Here is a 26,966-nt window from a genome sequence, read left to right as displayed (position 1 = left end):
GAAGAGATTTGTGGGTAATTTCAGGTGCACGCTCAGGTTCAGCGTATGGAGTCTCCAGGCTGCAGATCAGTGGCAGCAGTTTAATCCCACAGTGCCACCTCCTTTTCAAGCCCCCTCACAGCTTCACAGTCTATCCAATGACTGTCACACTCTCGTATACGGCTTTGTGCCACACTGCACTCAGGTAGACAGGCTTTACTATTATGATGGTGCATATTAATAAAGATGATTAAATATTCTTCTTTGTGTTCATTTAGTGACAAGCAGTATGGAAAACATGTCTTGATTATTTTTAATTAATATTTTAGATCTGAAATTCAATTGTCATTTATAATAAAAAACATTCATATGTTTAAACTGAATTACCCAGCTATTTGTGTATTTATTGTTTTATTTATTTTGTGTAATATTAACTCTTTTAGGCCACACTCTTTGGTGATTTGAGTGGACAAGAGATCAAAACAATGGTTTCCACCACAGAACTACAAAAGACAAAGTGAACTGTGAGTAAACATCTTAAATACTTCATATAATCTGACACTTTTCAATTCTTTATCGGGCATTTGAAGTGTGTGTTCATGTGCAGTTCCTTCACAAGTTAACAGCAAGAGCGATCATTAGAGATTATGAAGATGGCATTCTAGCTAACAGTGAGGCAGAACACGAGGTACAACACTTGGTTGCATATTGATATTTTATATAACTGGCAGATTTGCTAATAGAAGAACATGTCTTGATGTCTTTTATCTCTTCATCAAGGGAAGAAAACAGAGCTGAAGTCCTACATCAGTAAGCTCAGTAAAGAGTTCTCCATCTTGTCCCAGTTCACAAGTTTTGTCGCCATTGAAGAGAGGCTATGATTACTGCTAATTTAAGGATTATGTGTTCAGATCATTAATTGAACATACATTACTAAATAATTAATGACAATAATATTTTTATTTTTACATATTTATTTATAAACTCACCCAAAAAAGACTTAAATCCAATTAATTAAAATATTTTTAATAAAAAATATTGTGAATTAATAAAGAAATCATTTAAAATGAATGCAAAATAAAAAGTGAATATCTGTGTGCCAGGAATATGGGCCCGTTTTGTTGTGCTCTGTGACCTGTGCTCTGTTTGCTCTGTGACCCAGTTTCTCCCTTACTTGATTGTGTTCCAGGTGTGTCTTGTAATTACCCTCATTACCCCATGTATTTAAGTCCCAGTCTGTGCTGTCTGTCTTTTTTGGGTCTACATCATCTTATATGTGTGTCATTTGCCGTTCCAAGTGTGGATTACCCTGTGTGCAGGGTTCATTGATCCACATCTCCGTCGTTCCTTCCAACACAGTGTGTGACAGTGTGCATATTGAGAATTGCATTTTCTCACTTGTGACACTAAACGGCCAAATGGGAAAATGTATTGCCAATGCTGATAATTTAAAAAATACTGAATATTGTCTGATACTGTATGTTAGCCTTGCCAGTCAGTCAACTTCTACTAAAGTGTGATAAATAAAAATGAAACCAAATGACTTCTGTGACCTCATTTGCTCTTTTCAGGACCAGAATGAGCTTGACACTGCATTCACAGATATTCCTAAAATCATATCAGAGGAGGATGTGGATATTTTGCCATATATTGGCTGGACTGAAGAGAAGCTGAAGACTGCGCATATTATTGTTGCTGAAGATGATGTATGGGTAACAGTAAAATGCTCTGTTGTCATATAAATGTTGCACCATGTAATGTATTTACAACAATGCATTTTAATGATTTTTTTCCAGATGGAATCAGAAGAATTGTCCAGTAACAGCTCCACATTTCATGACTGGAATTTTTATTTACGTGGCGGACGCATTCGTAAAGAAAGATCAAGTGAAATTGATCATTGCAAAGTGGAGGATGGCGAGGCATATAGAATTTCTTTTTTAGAAGAGTCTGCAGCTCCTCCTGGCCCTCAGCTGATATCGAGATCTTCTTTTGCTTGCTCCAGTACCAGTCTGAGCCCTTCTCCTTCTGAGGTTTGCATTGGCACTCTCGTAGAGTCGTCCAGAATTTATTTACCTGACAGATTTACAGATACAGATTTAGAAGAATTATTTTGTGGGTCTGGTATAACTGCTCTAAAGCCTCTCCCTCCCCCTGCTGGCGCTCTTGACTTCTCAGTAGAGGCTCCTAGTCCTCAAGGCCTCTTTGGTTCCCTTCCCATCAAGTCAGTGGAACCTCGATACATGGCTTAAAGGTGTGCTCGTCGTACTCCCAACTGTTAATGCCATGAAGTTCATACATTCCTCCATGAGTGACAGGCCTCCCCTTCACGGTGCCGCAATGCCTCCTCATGGTTACTCCATGAGTGACGAGCATCCCTTTTACAGTACAGCCGCAGTGCCTCCTTCCCTTCATCATCCTACGTCTTTTGTATCACTATACTCGCTCTCCAAAGATGACAGCCTTCCTACTGTTGGTGCCAGTCTGCAAAGTACTTGCTCTATGGGTGAAAGACCTCCCATTTTGCATGCCAGTGAGATCAGCAGTGTACATGTCATACAGTTTGCAGGTCCTCCTGATTCTACTCATCTTGCATCTACAAGGTCCAAGTTCATGACTCCCCTGCTGCCACCTCCTCCTCCTTCCAGCATGATGGCAGCTGTGCCTGCTTTCTCTTCTCAGTTGCTCTTTCCCCCTACATTTTGTGACTTCAGTAGTCCCCCCAGATTTTGAGTGAGCCTCTGAGTTTGTATTCCTCAGCATTTGGACAATTATGTGAAGCATCTCCTCAACAAGAAGAGCTGCAAGTTGTGCGACAGCTAGAGCAAAAAATATATCTGCAACAACCACTGAAGCAGTCTATGAGTTCTGCACCTGGTAAGTTGACTCTGATTGATGAGGTTCCCTCTGTGATCAGTGTTCAGATAGATTAAAACATATTTTCTAACCTTTGTGTCATTTCTCATGAAGATGCAGAATGCGTCACTATGGAATGTGCTGCTCTTCGATGTAGAAAAAAACTGAAAAGAGCTAAATTAAGATCGGCAAGACGTTTCACTCCACCTCATGGCAGCTTGGCAGAATTGAGAAGAAAATCTGACACAGTGGCCTGGAATGAGCTGTTTGAGCTTCAGCATGAGGTGTTTATACGTGATTTAATACACTAGATTATATACAGTATGTAAATGTGTGAGGGAATATGAACATATGCAATGTGTTTGGATATAGGATGGATACTGGGAGTGCACTGACAGGCTGAGCAGCTTCCTTAACCTGGATGTAGTCTTTTTTGCAAATGTCTTCCTTAAAGGATTAGTTCACTTTTAAACAAACTTTTGCTGATCATTTACTCACCCCCATGTCATCCAATATGTCCATGTCTTTCTTTCTTCAGTCGAAAAGAAATGAATGTTTTTGATGAAACCATTTCTCCACATAATGGACTTCATTGGGACCCAAACGGTTCAAGGTCCAAATGACAGTTTCAGTGCAGCTTCAAAGGGCTTTAAACGACACCAGACGATGAATAAGGGTGTTATCTAGCGAAACGATCGGTCATTTAAAAAATAAATAAAAAAGTTTAAGTTTTATAAGCACAAATGCTCGCCTTGCTCTGTTCTGTGATGCGCGTTCGTGACGTCACGTAATACGCAATGACGTTGAAAAGGTCACGGTTGACTTAGGCGGAAGTACCGAGTCAGTAGGCTTTTTAATATTAAAACACCCAGGATACGCACAAATGGGCATTTTAAACGATAAACTGACACAAAGACATTTGAATATGTGTATATGGTCCTCCTTCCGCACATTTGTAAACACTGATTCGGTACTTCTGCCTAAGTCAACCGTGACCTTTTCCTGTCAATCAGTCAGCGAAGAGTAATCTATTCCCAAACCAATGGCGCTGTCTCAAACTATACCTACCTCTTCCGGTTTGTCTGATTTGTTAATTTGTTTTCGGATTTGTCATTGTGTTTTCTTATTGTTATAATGTTTTCGGAATTGTTGTTGTGTTTTCTGAATTATTTAGTTTTTTAGATTTGTATTTGCATTTGTAATTTTTGTTTTCAGAATCGTGATTTGTTTTGCACTTCTCGCCCACCGTAGTTATGCAAAAAGAGAGACTTGGTGTTAGCTTAATATTGCAGAAGTTATCTTCATAGCCTTAAAGGTGGGGTGGGGCAAAGTGAGACTTTGCGTGTGTTGCGTTCATTTTCTGGTCACCTCTGCTTGCCTTTACATAGTGTAGGCCAGGGTTCCTCAGATCTTTCCCTGGAGGGCCAATCTGCTGCAGAGTTTAGCTCCAACCCTGATCAAACTCACCTACCTGTGATTTTCTAATGATCTTGAAGACTCTGATTAGCATGCTCAGGTGTGTTTGATTAGGGTTAGAGCTAAACTCTGCAGGAGTGGGCCAGATTTGAGGATCCCTGGTGTAGGCTATATAGCCTGTGTATATAGGCCTATAAACTGTATACCAGATTTGATCTTTTTCATGTTCATTCATTTCATGTCTTCTTCCATAAGCCATGTTCTACCCCAAGCAGCTCAGCGTGTTGCGTTCATATTCTGGGGTATAGGCTATTCTGCTTGTCTGTAAATGGTAAATGCTTTATTAATAAGGTGTGTATTGAACTTGGTCCTCCAAACTGTTTTAAGACAAGTTAATTCATTTCAGAATGACCCGTTTATCATTAGACCACTATCCTGTGACCAATGTGTTTATAAAGTCATTAAGTGATAAAGTCATAATTTCAAGTTTTTATTACTTTTTATCTCATCATTTTGACATAGTTAAGTCATAATTTTGAGTTTTTAAATCATAATTTCGAGTTTTTATCCCGTAATTATGACTTAAGTATGTCGTCATGTCAACTTTTTGAGGCATTAATTTTTTTTCTTACGTGGTGGAAATGGGCTTCCATAGAATTTGGATCCATGACTTAGATGTTGTTAGAAATATCAGATCCAGCCCCAGACACCAGGGGCCTCATTTATAAAATGTTGCGCAGAAACCATCCTAAATTTGATCTTATGGTCATCAAAGAGTGAGATCTGAGGTCCTCTTGCATGGAATTTCACGCAGTGTGTCATTATATTTGGTTGCCAAACAGAGATACAGGTCTCCGTCTAAAAGAACAAATCCTCCCCAGAACAGACCGATTCCAAGAAGCTGAAAGAGTTGAGGACAAAGACCATGGCAACAGGCTGCACACATTTTTGTTTTGGTTTGTTTCATTACTTTTAAAATGTACAATATCAGAGGAATGAGCGCAAGGTAAATGACCACAAGTGTGCACAAAAACTGAGAATTAAAGATGTACTGGAAAATGTAAATACTCATAAAAACTACAAATATATTTGCAGCCTGTGACGATATCAAGTGCAGTTTGTCTGGAATATCAGAGAAAAGATGCGGCATTGTTGATCAGCTAAAGCTCAGATGCAGAGATTCAAAACAAATAGCTGTTTCCTCTCTCCTGAAGTCTCAACGGAGTTCTTGAGGCACCTTATATCTGTCAAGATGTCTAGAAAAAACATTTCTCAAGATGGTTTAGAATAGTCTAGTTTCACCAACAAATCAATGGGTTCCTCTTTGGAAGTTTGAAAGTGACATTTAGAGAATTTGTTTTAAAAATGCAGTGTTATGGTTTCAATATGAGCGTTTGAGGGATTTCATGTAGGCTACAGCTCATGTTGATTATACAACTCCAGAAACAGTGCAGTCTTTCTTTACATGAATGAATGAATCAATTAGATTAGATTAGATTAGATTCAACTTTATTGTCATTGCACATGTAAGGTACAAGGCAACGAAATGCAGTTAGCATCTAACCAGAAGTGCAATAAGCAGAGGTACAGGATATACAGTGCCTACAATATGTTACATATGTACAGAAATATACAGATAAGGCAGTAGTACTATGGACATAATTTACAAGTTTTTAAATACTATCAGTATGATATACAGATGGGTGATATGCACATACTATACAGATGGGTTGTGCAGTAAATGTATGTACAGTAGTACTATGGACATAATTTACAAGTTTTTAAATACTATCAGTATGATATACAGATGGGTGATATGAACATACTATACAGATGGGTTGTGCAGTAAATGTATGTACAGTAGTACTATGGACATAATTTACAATTTTTAAATACTATCAGTATGATATACAGATGGGTGATATGAACATACTATACAGATGGGTTGTGCAGTAAATGTATGTACACTATGAGCAAAAACTATGAAAATAATTACAAATGGATATGAATAAGCTATAAATTAAGATATATAAACACTAGTGCAATGAACATTGAAAGTGCATAGAAATAAAATTTACAGTACATAGTAATCAGTGTAGATTGGTTGTTTTTTTGTTTCTTTTTTTAATCGATTTAATGATGGGGAGGGGTGAAGAGTTTGTAGTGGTGTGTGAGGGGGGTATCATTGGGCAGAGTTTAGTAGGGAAACAGCTGTAGGGAAAAAGCTGTTCCTGAGTCTGAGTCAATTAATAACAGAATGAAAAAAAATTAAATAAACATATAGTAATGCAAGACTGTTTTGAAAGAAATTAAAACTTCTGTTATGTGTCCAGTTCAATCTCCCACTTTTACTTATTATACAATTTCACAAAATACATTTTCTGGAGTATTTCATATATTTGTCCAGTTATTCAAGCATATACATTCACATAATTCGATGATATGTGCATCAAAAGGCATATCACTTGATGCATTTATTTGAACCTTATCTTTCAAAAACCTTTTGCAGACAAATTTGCTGTAAATGAACAGATATTTGGTATATGGTAAATAACACCTTGAATTAAATGTAAAATTTTGAAGAAAGACTGAAATAGTACGTACTTTGAAAATTTACTCCAATAATTGTTGCTTTATATTAATAATTTTTATAGTGTACGTCCTTAAATATATCTCTTTTTCACTGTTCATTTTACAATGTCATTTTCCCAGATATCCCCCCCCCCCACACACACACACAAAAAAAACCTGTGAGTAACATTTTTGTGTGTTAGGATGCAGTGTAAAATCTGAATCTCATGCCATTTCTCTGAAACAAATCACATCATGGTCCTTGGCATTCATAGCTTTATAAATCCTTCTACATTTGTTTTCTATACAGTGATACTTTCTTTTTCTCCACAGAATATCATTATGCTAATTGAATCCACTGACACAATCTCCATTAATCTTTAAAATACTATCTGTTATTGATTAACATCAGGATTGATTGCATGTTGCATGTGCCAGCATAAGGTTCAGGCTCCTCTGTACATTTTTGTGAAATGTACCTGATGTCTGCGTCCAAGGCCACAACTGCAAAATGTCTTCAAAAAAAACATTTTTCGCACATACATTACTGTGCCAGCATGTGTTTTTCAGTTGGTATATGATTTCTCAGAATCATAGACCAATTTCACAAAATAACCATAATGACACAAAAACCATTATCAAAATACTTTCTCAATATCATAAGTGTCCCACTAAAAACTGGACACATAGCTCTACTCAAACTAGAAAGAAATTTGGATTGTATTGTACAAGGCAAATAAAATTGTATAACATTTAGCATCTACACATGAACAGCATGTTTTAAGGTGCAAATTAAAAAAGTTTTAAGATCACGTACCAAGACCCTGCATTTCGCATTTTAAGCATTACATTGTGCATAAAATTACAGGCTTCTGTACATATTTTTTCCTTAAAGGGATAGTTCATTCAAGAATTGATATTTTAGCTTTATTTGCTCTCCCTCATGTTGTTCCAAACCTGAGTTTCCTTCTTCTGTTAAAACAAAAGAAGGTATTTTTGAAGAAACGTTGCTAACCAAACAACTGATGGAAGCCATTGACTTCTATAGTTTTTTTCCTACTATGGAAGTCAACGGCCATCAACTGTTTGGTTACCAGAATTCTGCTAAATATCTTCTTTTTAAACTCATTTATGTTTAGTGTTATAAGCACACTCCCAATTTATTATTTAGGTGAAATGGTTAACTGTCAAGCTGTGTGTGTCAGGACACACCTCTCAGAGGTAATATTGACACAGGGAGTAGGTGCTGGTCTCCTTCTCTGGAAGTAAAGTTTGAAACTAGTCTGAGGGGATTAGAAAGCGCTCATCCGTTTTAGCCTGTTTATTTATTAAGCCGTCTACAGAGATGCTGAGCAGAGAGGTACATCGATTCATCAAAGACACTGCTTAAATGTAGAAACAGGTCACCAGAATGGCTTCAATAGGACAAATAATCTTTGGAAGGTAAAATAATTTTTCTAACCATTTCAGGCTGAAAATTACAGTATGTATATTGAGTCGATATCGAATGTTCATTAAATTTGTCTTTTGCAGTATGATTTTTCTCATAGTAGTAATTTCTGGACTCATCATTTTCATTCTGGCTATTGCATTTTCAGGTTAGTAAAACATTCTGTTCTAAAAGTTAATTTGGACTTTTGATGTATATAAACTAAAATGTTGTGTGCATGTTTATTTCCAAGTGTCCCAAGGTACCGTTGAAAGCAGAAGTCCCTCTACTGTGGGGAACCTTGCTGAGGATGTGGTCCTGGATTGCAGGTTCCTTAGCAACAGTGGCAATGAGCAATTCAGTCATGTGTCAATTACTTGGCTGAAAGACTCTGTCAGTGGGGTGGTCTATGAATACAAAAACAAAGCAGCCCAGCTTCAGGGGCAGAACACACAGTTCAGGAACAGGGCTCAACTGTTCTCCGATGCGATATCAGTGGGCAATGCTTCCCTACTGCTGAGAAATGTGAAGCCGGAGGATGAGGGTGTGTATCGCTGCTCTGTCAATGCACCAAAAGTCTCAGGGACTACCAGCGTTAACCTTAGAGTGGCTGGTAAATACATTTTTAATCATTTATTTCGAAGTAAATTAATGTTTAAAATCAGAGAATGCAGTTTTGCTTTATACTGCAGATACGCCAGTAGGTGGTGACAAATTACTGTTTTTATGAGTAAGTCAGTGAAACTTTCACTCAAATGATTCAATCAAAACTACACAAATGACTGTCTACATCTGAAATGGCATATTTCCCTTTTATATTGTGGGTGAAAAACAGCATGTGAACAGAGTAGTATGTACGAATTCACAATATTCATTGTGACAGAAGACAAAAAGTCCCTGGATGATGCACTACTTCTGGCTAGATTCTGAAGTGTGCATCCAGGGGACAGTTTACTATCACATAAGGCCATGAGAGAATATTTGTGAATTACAGTGACGTGAATGAGGCTGGTAGGTCACATAAGAATGAAATCATGACAAATTTATTATGTCCAAATTACATTCACACTGTATAGAACATACTTTTTAATGGTCAGTAAGTAATTACCTATTCAAAAGAAGTATGTACTTAGGGAGTATGTGATTTAGGACAAACAAGGGACTCATGAACAACTATGACTAAACAAAAACACAGCTTCGGATCGTTCAGGTAACAACACAGTATTAAGAATCAAGTGTATGTAAACTTTTGAACGGGGTCATTTTTATAAATTCAACAATTATTTTCTCTTGTGGAATATATGTAAACATATTTTATGTGAAATATATTATTCAGGTCAGTACTAAATAAACAATACCATGCATTTTGTATGATCCCTCTTATTTTGGTAAAATAATTAACATTTTGCAGATTCTGAAAGGTGTATGTAAAGTTTTGAATTCAACTGTATGTATATATATATATATATATATATATATATAGATATAGATATAGATATACACACACACACACACACAAAGACACACATACATAATTAAAATGATATTTAACATATATTTTAGTGTATCTGCTCATATCGAATTTTGCTTTTCACTCAAATCTCTGTGTTGTTTGCAGCATTCTCAGCTCCCACATTTACTCAACGGAAAGATGGGTCTCTGTTTGCGCAGGCTCATAAATGGTTTCCCCAACCAGAGGTTAGCTGGTTGAGTCAGAGTGGACAGCTTCTAAACAGCAGTACCCAGTTTATCAACAACACTGAAGGAATCATGCGAATTGCTAGTGTCCTTGAAGACCCAGTAAAGGAAGATGACACCTACACCTGTCTTATCCAGAACAGTCTTGTGAAAGCTATCTCAGAGGCAACTGTAACAGGTAAAATAGTGATGTTGACAGAAAAAAAGTGTAAAGATAAAACTAATTATTAAGCAGGACTCACCCATAATCATAACATTTACTCAGAGCATTGCATATCAAATCAAGTTTGTTAAAACAAATTTAATGACAACTTGGACACTGGACAAACAAACTGTATGTGACACATTAAATAGCATGACACACGCAGTAGGCTATGTAGAGCAAATAATGAGCTACAAATACAACATAAAAACACTACGCTTCTGTTGTAAAGTAAATGTTGCTTTTCTTTATGATTATCCTCAGCAAACAGCGTGACGGAGAGGACATACTTCATATTCAATGCTGCATCTACAAAAGTGCCATCCTTACAAATTCTGCTCACAGTCATCCTTATACTTTCAGCAATCCAGTAGACGCTGTGTCCAGTTTAAAAAAATCTGTACTTCTGGCCAGAAATTATTAAAGCAAAAAGGAGTTTTTTTTTTATTAAAACAAGAATATAATTTGTTTATTCCAAATATAATATTGAATATAATAAACTTCCTCCAATGGTTGGTGTTGGTCAAGCCAATCATGGTTTTCTTGAACCATATATATATATATATATATATATATATATATATATATATATATATATATATATATATATAGGCGCATCTCAAAACATTTGAATATCATGAAGAAGTTCTTTTATTTGTAACTTATTTCAAAAATTTAATCTTTCATATACTCTAGATTCATTACATGTAAAGTAAGACATTTCAAAAGTTTTTTTGTTTTAATTGTGATTTAATTTAGAGCTTACAGCTCATGAAAGTCAAAAATCCAGTATCTCAAAATATTATAATATTCGTATTTGAGATTCATTAAACGACCATCTCTACAGTATAAATTCCGGGTATCTCTTGTTCTTTGAAATCACAATAATGGGAAAGACTGCTGACTTGGCAATGATCCAGAAGACGAACATTGACGCCCTCCACAAAGAGGGTAAGTCACAGAGGGTCATTACTGAAAGGTGTGGCTGTTTACAGAGTGCTGTATCAAAGCATAGTAAATGCAAAGTTGACTGGAAGGAAGAAATCGGAAAAGATGCACAAGCAACAGAGATGACCGCAAGCTTGAGAATACTGTCAAGCAAAGCTGATTCAAACACTTGGGAGAGCTTCACAAGGAGTGGACTGAAGCTGGAGTGCATCAAGAGTCACCACGCTCAGACATCTTCAGGAAAAGGGCTACCAAGATACTTCTGAAACAGAAACAACGTCAGAAGCATCTTACCTGGGCTAAGGAGAAAAAGAACTGGACTGTCGCTCAGTGGTCCTAAGTCTACGGATAAAAGTAAATTTTGCATTTCATTTGGAAATCAAGGTCTGGAGTCTTGAGGAAGACTGGTGAGGCACAGAGTCCAAGCTGCTTGAAGTCCAGTGTGAAGTTTCTGAAGTCAGTGATGATTTGGGTTGCCGTGACGTCTGCTGTTGGTCCATTGTGTTTGATCAAGTCCAAAGTCAATGCAGCCGTCTACCAGGAAATTTTGGAGCACTTTATGCTTCCATCCGCTGACAAGCTTTATGGTGATGCTGATTTCCTTTTCCTACAGGACTTTAGCACCTGCCCACAGTGGTTTGGTGACCATGATATTACTGTGCTTGATTGGCCAGCCAACATGCCTGACCTGAACCCCATTTGGAATCTATGGTATATTGTCAAGAGAAAGATGAGAAACAGTCAATCCAACAATACAGATGAGCTGAAGGCTCAATAGTGCCACAGCCTGATCGCTTCCATGCCACACTTCACTGATGCTGGAATTTGTGCTAAAGGAGCCCCGACCAAGTATTGAGTGCATAAATGAGCATACTTTAAAGAACTTGAACTTTTCTGTTTTGCAAATCCTTTTTTTGATTGATCTTGAGATACTGGATTTTTTACTGTCATGAGCTTTAAGCTCTAATCATCAAAATTAATGTAATGAATGTACATTATATGAAAGTTTCACTTTTTGAAATAAGTTACAAAAAAAGTTTACTTTTTCATGATATTCTATTTTTTTCCAGATGCATCTGTATATGTATTAGGCCTACACCATCTGCTTATGTAGAAATCTAGATGTAATGGACATAAATTCAACTTAATAAAGTGTGAATTGTATGAAAATGTTGTTATTAATTTATCAGCTGCTCTTGAAACATAAGATGTCATAGACTATGTTTCACATGCTATTATCTAAAACTGTTCATGTAAAAGGTTTGCAATACCAATAAATATTGTGTTCTTATGTCAACAAGTTGAATTTCCATTACACTTTTTACACAAACGATCGTGTTAATTTCAATATTTAATCAGTAAATATTACTACATTATTAAAATCAGTACATTATTAAAATCAATAGTTTTATCTAATAATATTATACAATGGACCTGAGTTAACTAACAATTAATCCAACGTTAACAAAGATTAATAAATATAACAAATATGTTGAATATTGTTTGTGTTAATGCGTTAGACTAATTTAAACAATGGACCTTATTGTAAAGTATTACTGATAATAAAAGATCAGCTATTTAATAGCTGTCTAACCAATACAATGATGTTAAAGCTACTTCCTAACACAGAGGCATGTTTTACATTGTGCATATAGCCTAGGCTAGTCTCCTGGTTTATTCCATATAGAACTGAAACTGTATTTGTAAAGGGAATTGGTAGGAAATAATGCATGAGATGCATATTATTATGCATGTTATTACTAAGTATGTCTGGACTAGGTACGTCACCTTACAAGATGCCTGATATGTACGTCATCTCCATGTACATCGCTTCAAATGAACTTTAAAGTTTGCAATAGTAGATGTATTTGTTATAGGCAATTGCTTTTACTTATTTCCTAACATATGTTAATAATGAATAATAATAAAGTTTATTTCATTTTAGATAACTTTTCTTTTTTGGCTGTTACATTGGTGTAGTAGGCTACCACAAACAACGTTCTTACCATTAAAGGTGTTCTTTTTACTAGGATGCTGTAGTCAACATTAAATGACGTGGAGCGCACATTATTCAAAGGAAATATACTTAGTTTCATGATGTTCAGAATGTTATACAGCCTTTAACATTTTGTAAAAAAAAAAAATGAAAGGTTCCTTACAGCAGTCTCAGATGTTGTATATTATTGAAGCCTTTGAGTTCAAAGGTTTTGACATTCTTTAAGGAAGTAAATAGGGACTTTATATTGCTGGAAAACATTCTAAAATTGGGATTACTGTGAATGGCTCTGGCATTGTGAAGATGAAATTTACTCAGAATAAAAAGTAACAATAAAGTAAAATCAAGATTAACATCATTGGGATGAAAAACTGACAAAGTAAATTATAGATTCTCTAATTGGTTAGAATACATGAATACTAACATTGTAACTTCTGATCAAAAAGACACAAAGAAAATACATGTTGAAATATTATAAATTATTTGACAACAATGCCTTTTGTATTTTTAATTTTTTTATACTTGTTCTGGTGTTTTTTGTTATTCACGTTGAAATATTATTAAATATTTGACAACATTGTCTTTTTTAGTATTTTTATAAGTCTTCAAATTAAATGTTGCATAACAATCAAAATGTACTATGAATTTTATTCTTAATATTTTTAGCTAGTATTGTGATTACCCAAAACTTCAAATAAGTTGTTTAGTGATGATGAATTAAAAATATTATAGACAACTTCTGACAACATACAATAACACAAAGCAATGCCAATTTATCATTACTATTGTACTTTATTCCTGAAAATGAGCAAGCATTACAAACAGTGGCTTGAAATTATGACAATTACAAAAATAGGCAACAAGACTAAACATAAATAAGCAATTGCACTGGAAAAGAGACAATAAAGTGGAAAAATATGAGCTGTATTCTAAATGTTAATGGTTTCAGAAGTTTTCAAAATTTTAGTCAAATAATCCATTGTGTTTATCCTATTGGCCAAAAGTCACATTTTTAAGGGACATGGAAAAGTTTTGCATCTCCATACATTTTTATGTTCTAAAGAATAAATAAATAATAAAAAAACATGTTTGGAACAACAAAGATCCCTGTTCTTTTAACACTTTTGTACTGTTAAATTTCAATTAATAAAAAAGGTAAATTCAGGGTTTCCGCCAGGTCTTGACGAGATCTCGTGCCTCGCGAAATCACGTGTGGATATTTCTTGTGAAGGTGAAAATGTGTCTCGCGCTATCAGCATAGTTTGTAGCTACACATTTGACAAAGCTTGCGTTATTTCATTCTGAATTGTACCGTTATCTGTTTGTTTCCAGTAACGTGCATTGTGTTTCACTGGAGCATCTCTCTGCAACTCAGTCAACAAACTCAACTCTGCATAAGAGTTATATGATAAGTTTGGGATAATTATAAAGTTCATCTGTGGATGAAAGGTGCGCTGTTGAAAACATTTATATTGTAACGACACAAAATATTACATCAATATATTTCTAAATATGCAACCTGTCGCAATCACTGGGCCGCTGGCGCCCTCTGTAGGCATTTTAATAATACATATTGTACTGAGGTTTGTATAGATGTATATTTATTTATGTATTTTAACAGTGTGAAACCATATGATTACTCGCTTTTGATGTTTTATTTAAACCAATTATTATTTCATAATCGTTTAAGTCTATTTTTTAAAGATTTAAGGTTTAAGCTACTGTTCTTTATTACATAAAAAACAAATCATCAGTAGATTGCTCATTTAACAAAATTTGTTAGAGACAGCCCAATTTAATATGTTTCAAAATGCATCTTACAATTCTATTAAAATACCGTTTCATCACCTTCTCTTGACCAACATGATGTATCTCCTGACCTAATATTCGCACATTTTATGGTCGACATAACTCGGCAATCAGGACTATGAGCACCATAACAGTGTTAAGTAAAATTATTAACATATACCCAGCATATCAAAAGTAAAACCTCAGAATGGCACATATGTTAAATAATTAATTTATGTGCGAATTTGTGTCTGTAAGATGTTATTGTAAAAATACAATTAATCTTCAGCTGTGTTGGTGTATAATTTGTAGTAAAATAATAATGTAAAACCGAAAATAATTAAATTGAACACTATTTGAATTATTTGGCGTCACGCGTAAAATACACGACTGTCTACTTCGGCAGGTAATCCTGTCACATAACACTCGCCATAGCGTAATATTAAAGTATGGAAATCCATATTAAAGAGCCCATCGGAACGATATACTGGGACAGGGTCGGATTTCAGGCCACGCCTCAAAACGTGTACGCGTAATATGATTGGACAGCGAGACACGTTCTCAAATAACATGAGCCAAAAAGTTAACTCAAGTTTGGTGAGAGTTGCATTTTTCTTAAATGATAAGATTTATAGACAAAGACGATTAGCCATTTTATAGTAGAGTTTTTGTATAAACCCGCGTTATAGTAAAATAGTAAAACAACAACTACAATGTCACTCTGCAAAGAGCGATTAGTTCATGAAGAAAAGCTAGAAGCAGTCTTGAGTAAAAGCAATGGGGACACTGGGAAGAAGTCCAAAGCGGTCTGTGGTGTTTGCAGTCGGATGTATCGGGACCCTAAAATCCTGCCCTGCTTGCACACGTTCTGCGTGGACTGCATCCGCCAGCTCGAGCCGTTCTCTGAGCGTCGCGTGAACGGGGAACGACGCTCGCCAGAGGATGACACGCACCGGCGCAACCCTGGCTCAATAATCCTGTGTCCTGAGTGCGATTCAGAGGTGGATCTGCCCTCATCGGGTGTGGATGGGCTGACCACTGACCATCTTGCGCTGGACGAGGTTTTCGCGGAGACGCTGCTGGTGAACTGCAGGGTTTTGTGCGACTTGTGCAGCGATAGTGACGCGGGGAAGCGCTGCGAGGTGTGCTGCGTCAATCTCTGCGACTTCTGCAGTCAGGCCCACAGGTCAGTTTATAAGTTTAGAGGCTGCTTTGTAATTAACATGAAAAGTAAACAAGTCATTTATTAGTCCTCATAAGCCACGTATGACTTTACTCCTTTACCAGAAATGGAGAAGTTAAAGCTATAGTTTAAACAGAAAAATGAAAATTGTCAATTTTTTCACCCTCATGTTGTTTTTTAAACTGGTATGACTTGTATGAGAATATATTTTGAAGAATTTTGGGAACTAAACCGTTTTGGTTCCACTGTATGGACAAAAACATTAAGACATTTCTCAAAATATAAAGTAAATATTTATGGTATTCCAAAAAGAATATTAAATATTAATAACTTCTTTCAAAACTGATGCATTTTGAGACCACGTCTATCTACTTCACCAAAGGACAATAGTAAATATTCAAGAGGTACACAATTTTTTGTCACCCATTTGAGCGTTTTATAAATAAAACTAAAATACACAATGGCTGCATCTGAATATGCATATTTTCCTACTATACAGTAGGTGAAAAAAAACAGTACATGAAAGGAGAATTATGTCAGAATTCACAATATTAGCATAATGACAGTAGGTGAAAGCACCTGAATGATGTACTACTTCCAGTGAGATTCTAAAGTACACATCTAGTGGACACTTTACTATCCCATGAGGCCACTAGAAAGGAGTAACACGACTGTATAGGTCACATAACAATTAAAACACGACAAATTAAATATGACCAGATTACACTCAAGCTATACATTCATACTACATAGAACAAATTTATTCAAATGCAGTAACTACTCAGAAAGTATGAGATTTCAGAGACTCACCCTTAACTTAAACTCCGGGCTCAAAGAAGTCAGTCGCACTCAGAATACCACTTTGTGATGGCATTTATGTATGTTCAGCTCATAAATACCGTCTTTGTGACATAACTTGAATGCACCATATTTCCTGTAATACGTAATGTCAAAGCTCTTGTAATCTTCCCTGCAGGAGACAGAAGAGGACCTCCTCTCACTCTATCCAAAGCCTACAGGAGCTGAAGACTCAGGGTCGTCTCACTAGACCCGTTCTGTGCTCGCTGCATCCTGGACAGGAGTTACGGCTCTTCTGTGAGCCGTGTGACCTCACTGTGTGCCTGGAGTGTGCGGCCACCTTTCACCGCGACCACCACTGCAGCTCTGCCCATGAAGTCATCAGCCATCATGGCGATCGGATCAGGGATCTGGTCGTCAGGAGCTTAAGGCCTCGTCTTGGCCGTCTGGAGGAGTCTCTGAGACACGTGGACACATCCCAAGAGGCACTGCAGGCACGGGCTGACACATTGGCGGGTGAGATCCGGGCCTTTGCTCGGAGCTATACCAGCGCGGTGGAGGCACATTGCTGTTCACTGCTGCGGTCACTGGAGAACTTAAGGTTGCAGCGCAGGAACCAACTCCATCTGCAGAAGGCTCAGCTGCAGCAGGCCTTGTCTGACGTCCGCGGTGGGGTGGACTTTGCAGAACGCCTGCTCACGCGTGGTTCTGATGCTGAAATCCTCAGTGCCAAAGGAGTTACTATGAGGAGACTGATGAACCTTGTGGAGTCAGGATTTGACCCACACCCAACAACAGTCGCCCATGATAATGCCAGCAGCATTTGTTTCCTTCCTCAAGAGACTGCTGGAGAGGTGCAGGGATTTCCTGTGGTGGGAGTCATACATGCCAAGACTGTGGATCCCAGCAAATGCACGATCCAGGGAGAAGGTGAGAGTAGGGTAGACAATGGTGGTCCTTTTTTCAAAATCAATTTAGAAGCATACCTCAAAATGAAAATGCAGTCATTAATTCCATACAATGTATGGAATTTGACACTTTCAAGCTTCAAAAATGACACACAAGCATTAAAGTAAAAAAAAATAAGTGTGATGCACATACTGTAAGTTAAATGTAACCACTTCGACTCTATGTTGAATCAGTCTGATTTATAAACAAATGTTTTACTCTGTTTCTGAACTGGATTAACTTATTCATCGAAAAGATCTTTAGAAAAACATATTCAAAAATCAAATGTGGCTACTTTACTCACAACACAAAGTTTTTAGCAGATATGATTTTGGAACTTTCCCTATTCAATATCAGTTTATTAAATAAGAGAATATTCTTTCAAAATTCAGAAACATATATTTTTTTAAATCATGTTTTAAGATCTATAGAAGAGCATCACACAGGTTTGAAATTAAATAAGGGTCAGTAAATGATGACAGAATTGTTATTTTGTTGAACTGCTTCTTTTAAAGTCAAATCTTCAAGTAAAACTGACAGTTGTTTTATACGTTTATTAGCCTTTCTCCCTCTGAATTTGTTCATTAGTCTGTTTTTAATCTCAAATGTTGTTACTCATGAATCTATGTGGTCACATGCAGTACAAGTGTTTGGTCTGGTGACTTTACTGTGGAATTTTAAGCTGTGTTTGTCAAACACATGACAGTTTAGTGCACATTCCTCAGAAACATTACAGCTCAGATGAAATTGTGTATTTGTAGATTTCTGTGTTCAGATTATGTGACTAAATCTTCAGTCTGAAAGTGAGACCTTATATCTGCTTTAGCCCCCTTCCATACACACATAGACATACACACACAAGTGCACACACCAAAAGGCCCAGGGCATGACACCGGGATAATCAGCAGACAACATTCCTGGCTACCATGACAACTCAACTTTTTATGTGCTGGTGCTCCTAGAGTATGATTGTAAAAGAGACACTTATCCAGCTCTGTCCCAGCATGCCACAAGTAGGTTCACCGCAGGAGGAGAATACACTGCTGTTTGCCTGTGGTGTGCAGGTTGACCATTCATGTCAGGGTTCCCACAGTCACAGAAAACAGCAAACTGTTCTTTGTAAGAGCTTTTGTAAAGCGTTAATGCAAAACAATGCGGTTTAGATTTGATGATTGGATTTCATTAGATCTGTTTACTCCTTTACAGTACAGATGTAACTCTGAATGTGTTCTTCCTGTGAAAGAACAAACTTCTCTCTGGTGATGTATGCTGGACTTCTCCACTCATTTAGTCTGCTTTAATCCATCCCTTTATTACAATCAACTGCAAGCTCACATTCAGATATTCCTCCATCCAATCAACAACTGATGAGTTGCACCAAGTCCTCGTCCTATATTTTTCATTTTTCGATAATCCGTTTCACTTGGATGTATGTCACAAGTCAGAAGAAAAGATCTGTCGCAACTTCCGCTACATAGCCTGTGTCATTCACATGTGTCTGTCTTTGAATAACTCACAGGTGTGGAACGAGGTCGTGAAGGCCAGAGGGGAGAGTTCACTCTGGTTTGCAGGGACTCCTCCAGAGAGCAGATGGGCCGAGGTGGAGAACCTGTGCTGGTCAGCATAGTGCACAAGGAGAGTAAGGGCTGGTGAGTATATATGGGAAAATTAAGACCACCACATTTTTATAAAGTCACTAAAATCTTTATACGGTTGAAGCATTGGCACAACATCACTTTCTAATTACAGATTCCTCCTGAATTATTAAGGCACATGTCATTTTATCAAATTAATTTTTTTTTTGTTTGAATTTATTCTCAGATTCTTTTATTCATGAGTGAATAAATAAATATTTTGGGCCTTTCAGAATGAATGAATTTAGGCCTGAATGTAAGATTTCTGTATTTTAATTGCAAATAATATTTTGATCTGTTTGGATTGCACAGTATTAATAAACTTATAAACTTAACGTGATGCTAATTTCTCAGCTTTATTAAAATGAAACAAGAATGAGATTTCTGTAATAGTAATAATGCATTTTAAATACACAGCAACAAAAGCTTAGAAAGAATTAAAGTGAAAATACTATACATTCCATTATCAGCATCTAACATCAGATCTTAAAGGTGACATATCATGAAAATAAGTGTTATTATTGGGTCTACCAGCCCAACCCAGAAAACATGAAAAATAACAACCCAACAAATTTTTTAAGCTTGTGAAAAAACAAGCCGCTCAGATTTCGCTTCAACCCCCCGTGACGTAGAAAGGGGATCTTATTATAATAATACCGCCCCTTAATCTGCACGATTCCACCCACGGCACACGCTGCCAATCTGTTTTCGCAAGCAACAACGGTGTACCAGTTCCGTTGGCAAATGTTCGAGCAAAGCATGCTAACCATTCTGTCTTTGGTTGCACTGACAGGAGGAGACTGGAGACTAGAGCAGTGGATTTATTGATTTATTTACTGTACATTACACGGCTGCCACACAGATTAATATAAACATGCAATTTCTTTTCCAGCTGTTTACCTTCACAGATATAACCAATTGTTTGTACTCACACTTGTGTGTTTTTAACATAAACCTGCGTATTTGACAGTTTAAGCGGACTAAGACATGAAAGAGAATTTAGTTTAGTACTCATGTGCTGTGTTTTGACAGCTGCTTTCTGTGTGTGTGCTTCAGATGTGTGTGCTCAGAAAACTGTATATCAGAAGTTTAACCTAAGATGGTTTAAAGGGGACATAACACACACTGTTTCTGTAGTAGTATTACATCCTTCATATCTCCAAAGTCTTTAGTTTTATAATATTTATAAAAGAAAGATACAGCTTTACGATTCTCTCCGGAAAAAGCCGAGCTCCTGAAGGCGGTGTGCCGTAAACGAGTGACGAGCACTTGAGCGCCGATCGCCAACAAAACAGAGACATTTGATGCCGTTTCACTTACTGTCTGCAGTTCCAAATCATGACCTGGATCTTTTATAGCTGGGACTGCTCCATCTTTCAGTATCAAACGATGTGCCAATCAGCATCGAACTGGGCCTTGTTTATAAAACGTTCGTCAACAAACACACTTGAGAAACTCCATTGCTGCCCCGAAAAAACAAACTGCATCCACTGTGTACGTAAAGCTGGATTCTTTTGGGGAGCTGAACAAGGTTATCTTTCCCTCACAACCAAAAACACACTTTTTAGAGACAGTCTTCCTGAGCGAGTCCTGTGCAGTGCAGCCGAATGACTTGCTCTTGCTGTGGTCGATGCATGCACAGGCGCGTTCTTCCGGGAGAAATGCCCATATAAGGAGTTCCACCCTCGTTTACGTCATGAAGAGCCACTATCTGAAAAAACTCTCCAAAACTTGTACGAACCCGGAAGTAAGTTTTTGGCACAGAAATACTCTGTTATACGTCCAAATTGTTTTTTGAAACTTTGTCCATGCTTAGCTTGAGAATCCAACTCTTTAACAGTGTAAACAACTCTGAATGCATGAAACCGCATTGTACCCCCCCTTTAAAATGCATGATTTCAACATGATCGACATGACATCATCAAAACCAAACATATGTTTTTTTAGTAGAGTATCTGAGGAGAGAGCTGTAAAGGCACAGCCCTAATCTAGAAAAGGCGGAGGGGAACAGCAGCTCATTTGCATTTAAAGACAAGAAAACAGCATGCTTCTGCTTCCACTTAAAAAAGGCATTTTCAAAATTATGTAATAAATTATATGTGAGGTATTTTGAGCTGAAACTTCATATACACATTCTGGGGACACCTGAGACCTACTGTATATTACATCTTGTAAAAAGGGACATAATAGGTCTCCTTTAACATTATTCAGACTGTGATTTTTCACGAGTGTGTCTGTCACATTACAGCTCTGTGGAGGCAGCTGTGGTGGATAAGGGTGATGGTTCCTATGTTGTGTCCTACACCCCGGCTGAAGCAGGTCTCTACTCTGTGTGGGTCTGTGTTAAAGCCCAGCACGTCCAGGTAAGTGTTCATTTAAACCAGTAAGAGCTGTGTCTAATAATTGTATCATTGTACTGGCAAGTTTAAAGGAATATCAGTGTTGCTGGGAATTATATTCTAACAATAGGTGGTTTCTAGGGTTCACCATTTGTGCTAAATGTGAAAAGGAGGTTCAGACGTCACCGTGGCATATTCCATTGTTGTTCCTTCTGCTCCAGTGGGGGTACTAAAGAGGCACGCTGTGGCTGCACAGGAACTATGCCAGGTACTGTTTACTCCAAAGATGTTTAAATTAATTTTAAAAAGTATGTTTTCACCTAATATGAATTTGTGTGTGTGTGTGTGCGCACGCATTCAGGAGGGTTTCAGGGTTGTGGACATGGGCATAAAGGACACCCCGGTAAGCCCCACTGGTCGTGTTGTGGGAGTGTAGTGGAGGCCTCAGAGTGTGTTCTACATAACCTGGGCAGCGTTTCTCCTCGTGGACACCTCAGGACTGTAGAGCTCTGAGACAGAGTAAATATACACTCTATCTGATCAACATAACCATAAACTCATAAACATACTTGAATCTTCTCAATCAGCCTACATATATTCACAATAAATAAAAGAATCACATTGTGTTTTCATGTTGCCCTTATTCACACAGTTTTAAGCCTTAATTTGGGCGATAATCTTTTTTGTTATTTCAGCAGTGTTCATTTTCAGAATCATGTGTGATAAACTGCAATACACAAAGTATATTTAAAATTGTGTTGTCTATTGTACAAAGTGCCAACACTAAATACTTCAGTACTATCAGTATTGTAAAGATTTAACTATTGTTTTCTTTACACATTTAGAACTAGTTATTTTTAATCACCATAAAATTTTAATGTCTATGGCATTATATTGTTCCATATTCCATATCATAATCAGCATGATTTGAAGAAATATTGTAATGTCTGTGAATATTTTGTTAATGTGTGCAGTACTGTTTTGTTTTATCTATTATGATAAGCAGCATGTTTCCTTTGATATTACCCAGCTATATGTGCAATGAGATACAACCCGAATTCTGCAAATGTTGGGACGTTTTTTTAAATTTTGAATTAAAATCAAAACTAAAAGATTTTCAAATCACATGAGCCAATAATTTATTCACAATAGGACATAGAGAACATAAATGTTTAAACGGAGAAATTTTACACTTATCCACTAAATGAACTTTGAAATTTGAAATGAAATTTGATGCAACAAAGGGCTCAAAAAGCAAGAAATTTTGAAAAGATTCAGCTGGGAAAATATCTAGCAACTAATTAAGTTAATTGACATCAGGTCTGTAACATGATTAGTTATAAAAGGGATGTCTTAGAGAGGCATAGTCTCTCAGAAGTAAAGATGGGCAGATGCACTCCAATCTATGTCAAATTATACGTCAAATTTCAAAGGCTTTGCAAATCTCATCTACAGTGCATAACATCATCAAAAGATTCAGAGAAACTGGAGAAATCTCTGTGCATAAGGGACAAGGCCGAAGACCTTTGTTGGATGCCCGTGGTCTTCGGGCTCTCAGACGATACTGCATCACTCATCGGCATGATTCTGTCATTGACATTACTAAATGGGCCCAGGAATACTTCCAGAAACTACTGCTGTGCCATCTGCAGATGCCAACTAAAGCTCTATCATGCAAAAAGGAAGCCATATGTGAACTTGGTCCAGAAGCGCCGTCGTGTCCTGTGGGCCAAGGCTCATTTACAATGGACTGTTTCAAAGTGTTCTATGGTCAGACGAGTCCAAATTTGACATTCTTGTTGGAAATCACGGACGCCGTGTCCTCCGGGCTAAAGAGGAGGGAGACCTTCCAGCGTGCTATCAGCGTTCAGTTCAAAAACGGTATACGGTATGGGCAGCTTGCATGTTTTGGAAGGCACTATGAATGCTGAAAGGTGTATAAAGGTTTTAGAGCAACATATGCTCCCCTCCAGACGATGTGTATTTCAGCAGGACGATGCAAAACCACATACTGCAGCTATTACAACAGCATGGCTTTGTAGTAGAAGAGTCCGGGTGCTGAATTGGCCTGCCTGCAGTCCAGATCTTTCACCTATAGAGAACATTTGGTGCATCATTACATGAAAAATAGGTCAAAGACGACCATGAACTCTTGGAAACGTATATCAGGAAAGAATGGGACCAAATTCCAACACCAAAACTCCAGAAACTCATTACCTCGATGCCCAGACGTCTTCAAACTGTTTTGAAAAGAAGAGGAGATGCTACACCATGGTAAACATGCCCCCGTCCCAACTATTTTGAGACCTGTAGCAGGCATCAAATTTGAAATCAGCTCATTTTGTGCATAAAATTGTAAAACTTCTCGGTTTAAACATTTATCTATGTTCTATTTGTGAACAAAATATTGGCTTATATGATTTGAAAGTCTTTTAGTTTTCATTTTATTCAAATTCAAAAAACATCCCAACATTTCCAGAATTCGGGTTCCATGTGTTATTATAATGCTTTATTTTTAAATGCGTGTATGACTCCAAAGACTATTATTGTATGCATCCATTACATTTCTCTTGTCTTTGTATATGCTGTATTGGTGCCACAAATTAAACATTTACCTCTCCATATATTACAAAACTGCCACTTTGATTGTTAATGTGATGTGTTTTGCATAGTGTATACTATGTAATGTGGTCTATAAAACATCCGTGACAAATACTATCAAAATATATACGTTTTTATGTGGGTATCACCATCATGTTGTTTGCCTTGCTTGAGTAATATATTTTAATTTATGCAGTTATTGTTTGGTTCTTATCATAAAACTAATCATTTCATAGTGAGTCTTTATAGATGTATTTGCTACTTTTTTCTTAAGCACAGATTTTTAGAAATCAGTTCAAAATTAAAATTGTTTATGTATTTGTTTTTGTTTTTTTACAAATGCTTTTCACTTCACAAGACAAGTGACAGACTGGAGTCATGTTGATTACTTGTGGATTATTGTGGTGTTTTAATCGGCTGTTTAGACTCACTCTGACGGCACCCATTCACTGCAGAGGATCCACTGGTGAGCAAGTGATGTAATGCTAAATATCTTCTGAAGAGAAAACTCATTGTGCTGGATGGCCTGAGGGTGAGTACATTTTCAGCAAATGTTCATTTTGCGGGTGAACTTCAACAGTTCAACACAGTGGATCAACATACTGGATTGCCCTTTCTAACACTAGATGGCAGCAGTGCGTTGTGCGGTAGTTTCGTAACTCGTTGCTTGGTGGCTAAATTTGACCTCTAATATTTTTCCACTATGCCATGCACATACAAAGCAGTGGATTAAAGTAGCAGTCAATCTGATTCAGAAGGACACCGTACATGCTTTGAACCCTCAGTTTTCTCTTTGAAATCTCTGAGCTCACAGAGTCAAGGACACAAGGAGTTCTAAGCCTGCAAACAACTGACTGGGTTTTTATCAGAACTGTTCAATGTAATATTTAAATTGATCTATTCATAATAATCTACTTGTTATCTGATATATTTTTATTTGAAGGGGTTTCAATTTCATTACTAAGATGTCTTTGATAATTTTTATAGTTAACTAAAGGCACTTTTTTGTTAATACCCCTAGTTTACATTTGTGACCCTGGACCAAACAAAAAAAAAAACAGTCATAATAGCACGCGTATGTTTGTAGCAATAGCCAACAATACATTGTATGGGTCAAAATTATCGATTTTTCTTTATACCAAAAATCATTACGATATTAAGTAAAGATCATGTTCCATGAAGATATTTAGTAAATTTCTTACTGTAAATATATCAAAACTTAATTTTTGATTAGTAATATGCATTGCTAAGAACTTCATTTGAGCAACTTTAAAGGCAATTTTCTCAATATTTCGATTTTTTGCATCCTCAGATTTCAGATTTTCAAATAGTTGTATCTCAGCCAAATATTGTCCTATCCTAAATCATACATCAATAGAACGCTTATTTAGATGATATTATGACTGGTTTTGTGGTCCAGGGTCACATATCTGAACAAAGATCTGTTTTCACCTTTATTTTCTTCTAAATATAAATGGTGTTGAAATTTGCGTAAACTTAACCCTTTTTCTGTTCATAAAACGGCTTATATTTATATAGCCTAAACTTCAGGAATAATAGAACTGATTATTTATCCATATATGCATATGTTTTCATAAAAAAAAAACAAATCCCCCCTTCCTTCTATTCCTAATGTTGAAAAAAGTCTAGGGTGCTAGAACATGTCGTACTTGGCAAAATCACACAATCTAAGTGATCAATAAAATATATTTTGATATATAAAAGTAGTGTCATATCTAATTTGCATTTCAGAGCGAAATCTCAAAGAATCTCATTGGTGACCCACATATGCAATCTAAAGGGCTCAAATAGCTATAAAATTCATCTTAATTCATAGGGTTTGACAGCACACATCACAGATCACATGGCAGATTCAAGTCTCATTAGGGGGAAGGGTCTGATACACTGATGCCATGACCTGGATATAATCTAAATGGCTTTCGGGAATGGGGTTTGGATGGAAGAAAGTTGATGAAGAGAAGCAGCAGAAGCGTATCATTATATGAATCAAATCATTTGGCTTGTGCAGATCATGATATAAAGCATACGTATATACATATGTGTGTGTTTGTGTGTATGAATACATACACACTTGTGCTTACTTGTTTGCCATCCAGAGGACGTCACTAATGGCGTGCATCGTTAAACTCGTTGCCTGTTTTCCAGAGACCTCGTATTCCTTGGTGTGCACTTCTTCTGTGAACAGCTTTATGTAATCCTCATGGGTTCGAAGAGCTGCTCACTATCATATCTGTTGATATTGGATGCACTCAGTCATTCAGCTGCCTCCTCTTCTCATTGCATTTATCATCTCTCTGTCTTAAACACATTGTCTTGTTTGGCAGTGTTTACCTCTATGAGCTCTTCTCTTTATCTACACTTCATTTATCATTCACACTTGAGGTCTAAAGCATATTCTCGTTCTCTTTGTTATTTTTCCTTTTTGTAAATTGCTCTGTCTGATGTATACACTCTGTGCTTTTGCCATATCCATTAGTATGTGACTACAGTCTGCCTCAGATGTCTAATCTCCCATCAATCCTTCGCAAGGTGAGAACTCTTCCTCACTTGTCAGCAACA

At 36.9% G+C, this 26,966-nt stretch overlaps 2 protein-coding genes across 2 annotated transcripts; both read left to right on the top strand.

Annotated features, from left to right (window-relative positions):
* Positions 1-8,233: 8,233 nt before the first annotated feature.
* vtcn1 (V-set domain containing T cell activation inhibitor 1) lies at positions 8,234-10,525 on the top strand (the record flags this gene model as incomplete). The annotated part of the gene is made up of 5 exons (XM_079427915.1): positions 8,234-8,265; positions 8,356-8,420; positions 8,505-8,864; positions 9,870-10,127; positions 10,416-10,525. The coding sequence occupies 5 exons, from the start codon at positions 8,234-8,236 to the stop codon at positions 10,523-10,525; spliced, it is 825 nt and encodes a 274-aa protein (XP_079284041.1).
* A 4,913-nt stretch (positions 10,526-15,438) lies between these two features.
* On the top strand, positions 15,439-24,415 carry LOC306876823 (E3 ubiquitin-protein ligase TRIM45-like). Its single transcript, XM_079428245.1, has 6 exons — positions 15,439-16,069; positions 17,043-17,794; positions 19,332-19,461; positions 21,695-21,809; positions 21,927-22,053; positions 22,147-24,415. Exons 1-6 carry the CDS (start codon positions 15,597-15,599, stop codon positions 22,296-22,298), a joined length of 1,749 nt encoding a protein of 582 aa, XP_079284371.1. The 5' UTR covers positions 15,439-15,596; the 3' UTR covers positions 22,299-24,415.
* Positions 24,416-26,966: the final 2,551 nt, after the last annotated feature.

This window comes from Barbus barbus (genome assembly GCF_936440315.1).
Source record: "Barbus barbus genome assembly, chromosome: 11".
NCBI classification, from domain to species: Eukaryota; Metazoa; Chordata; class Actinopteri; order Cypriniformes; family Cyprinidae; genus Barbus; species Barbus barbus.
Note: the sequence above shows the minus strand (reverse complement) of the source record. Positions and strands in the feature narration are given on the sequence as shown.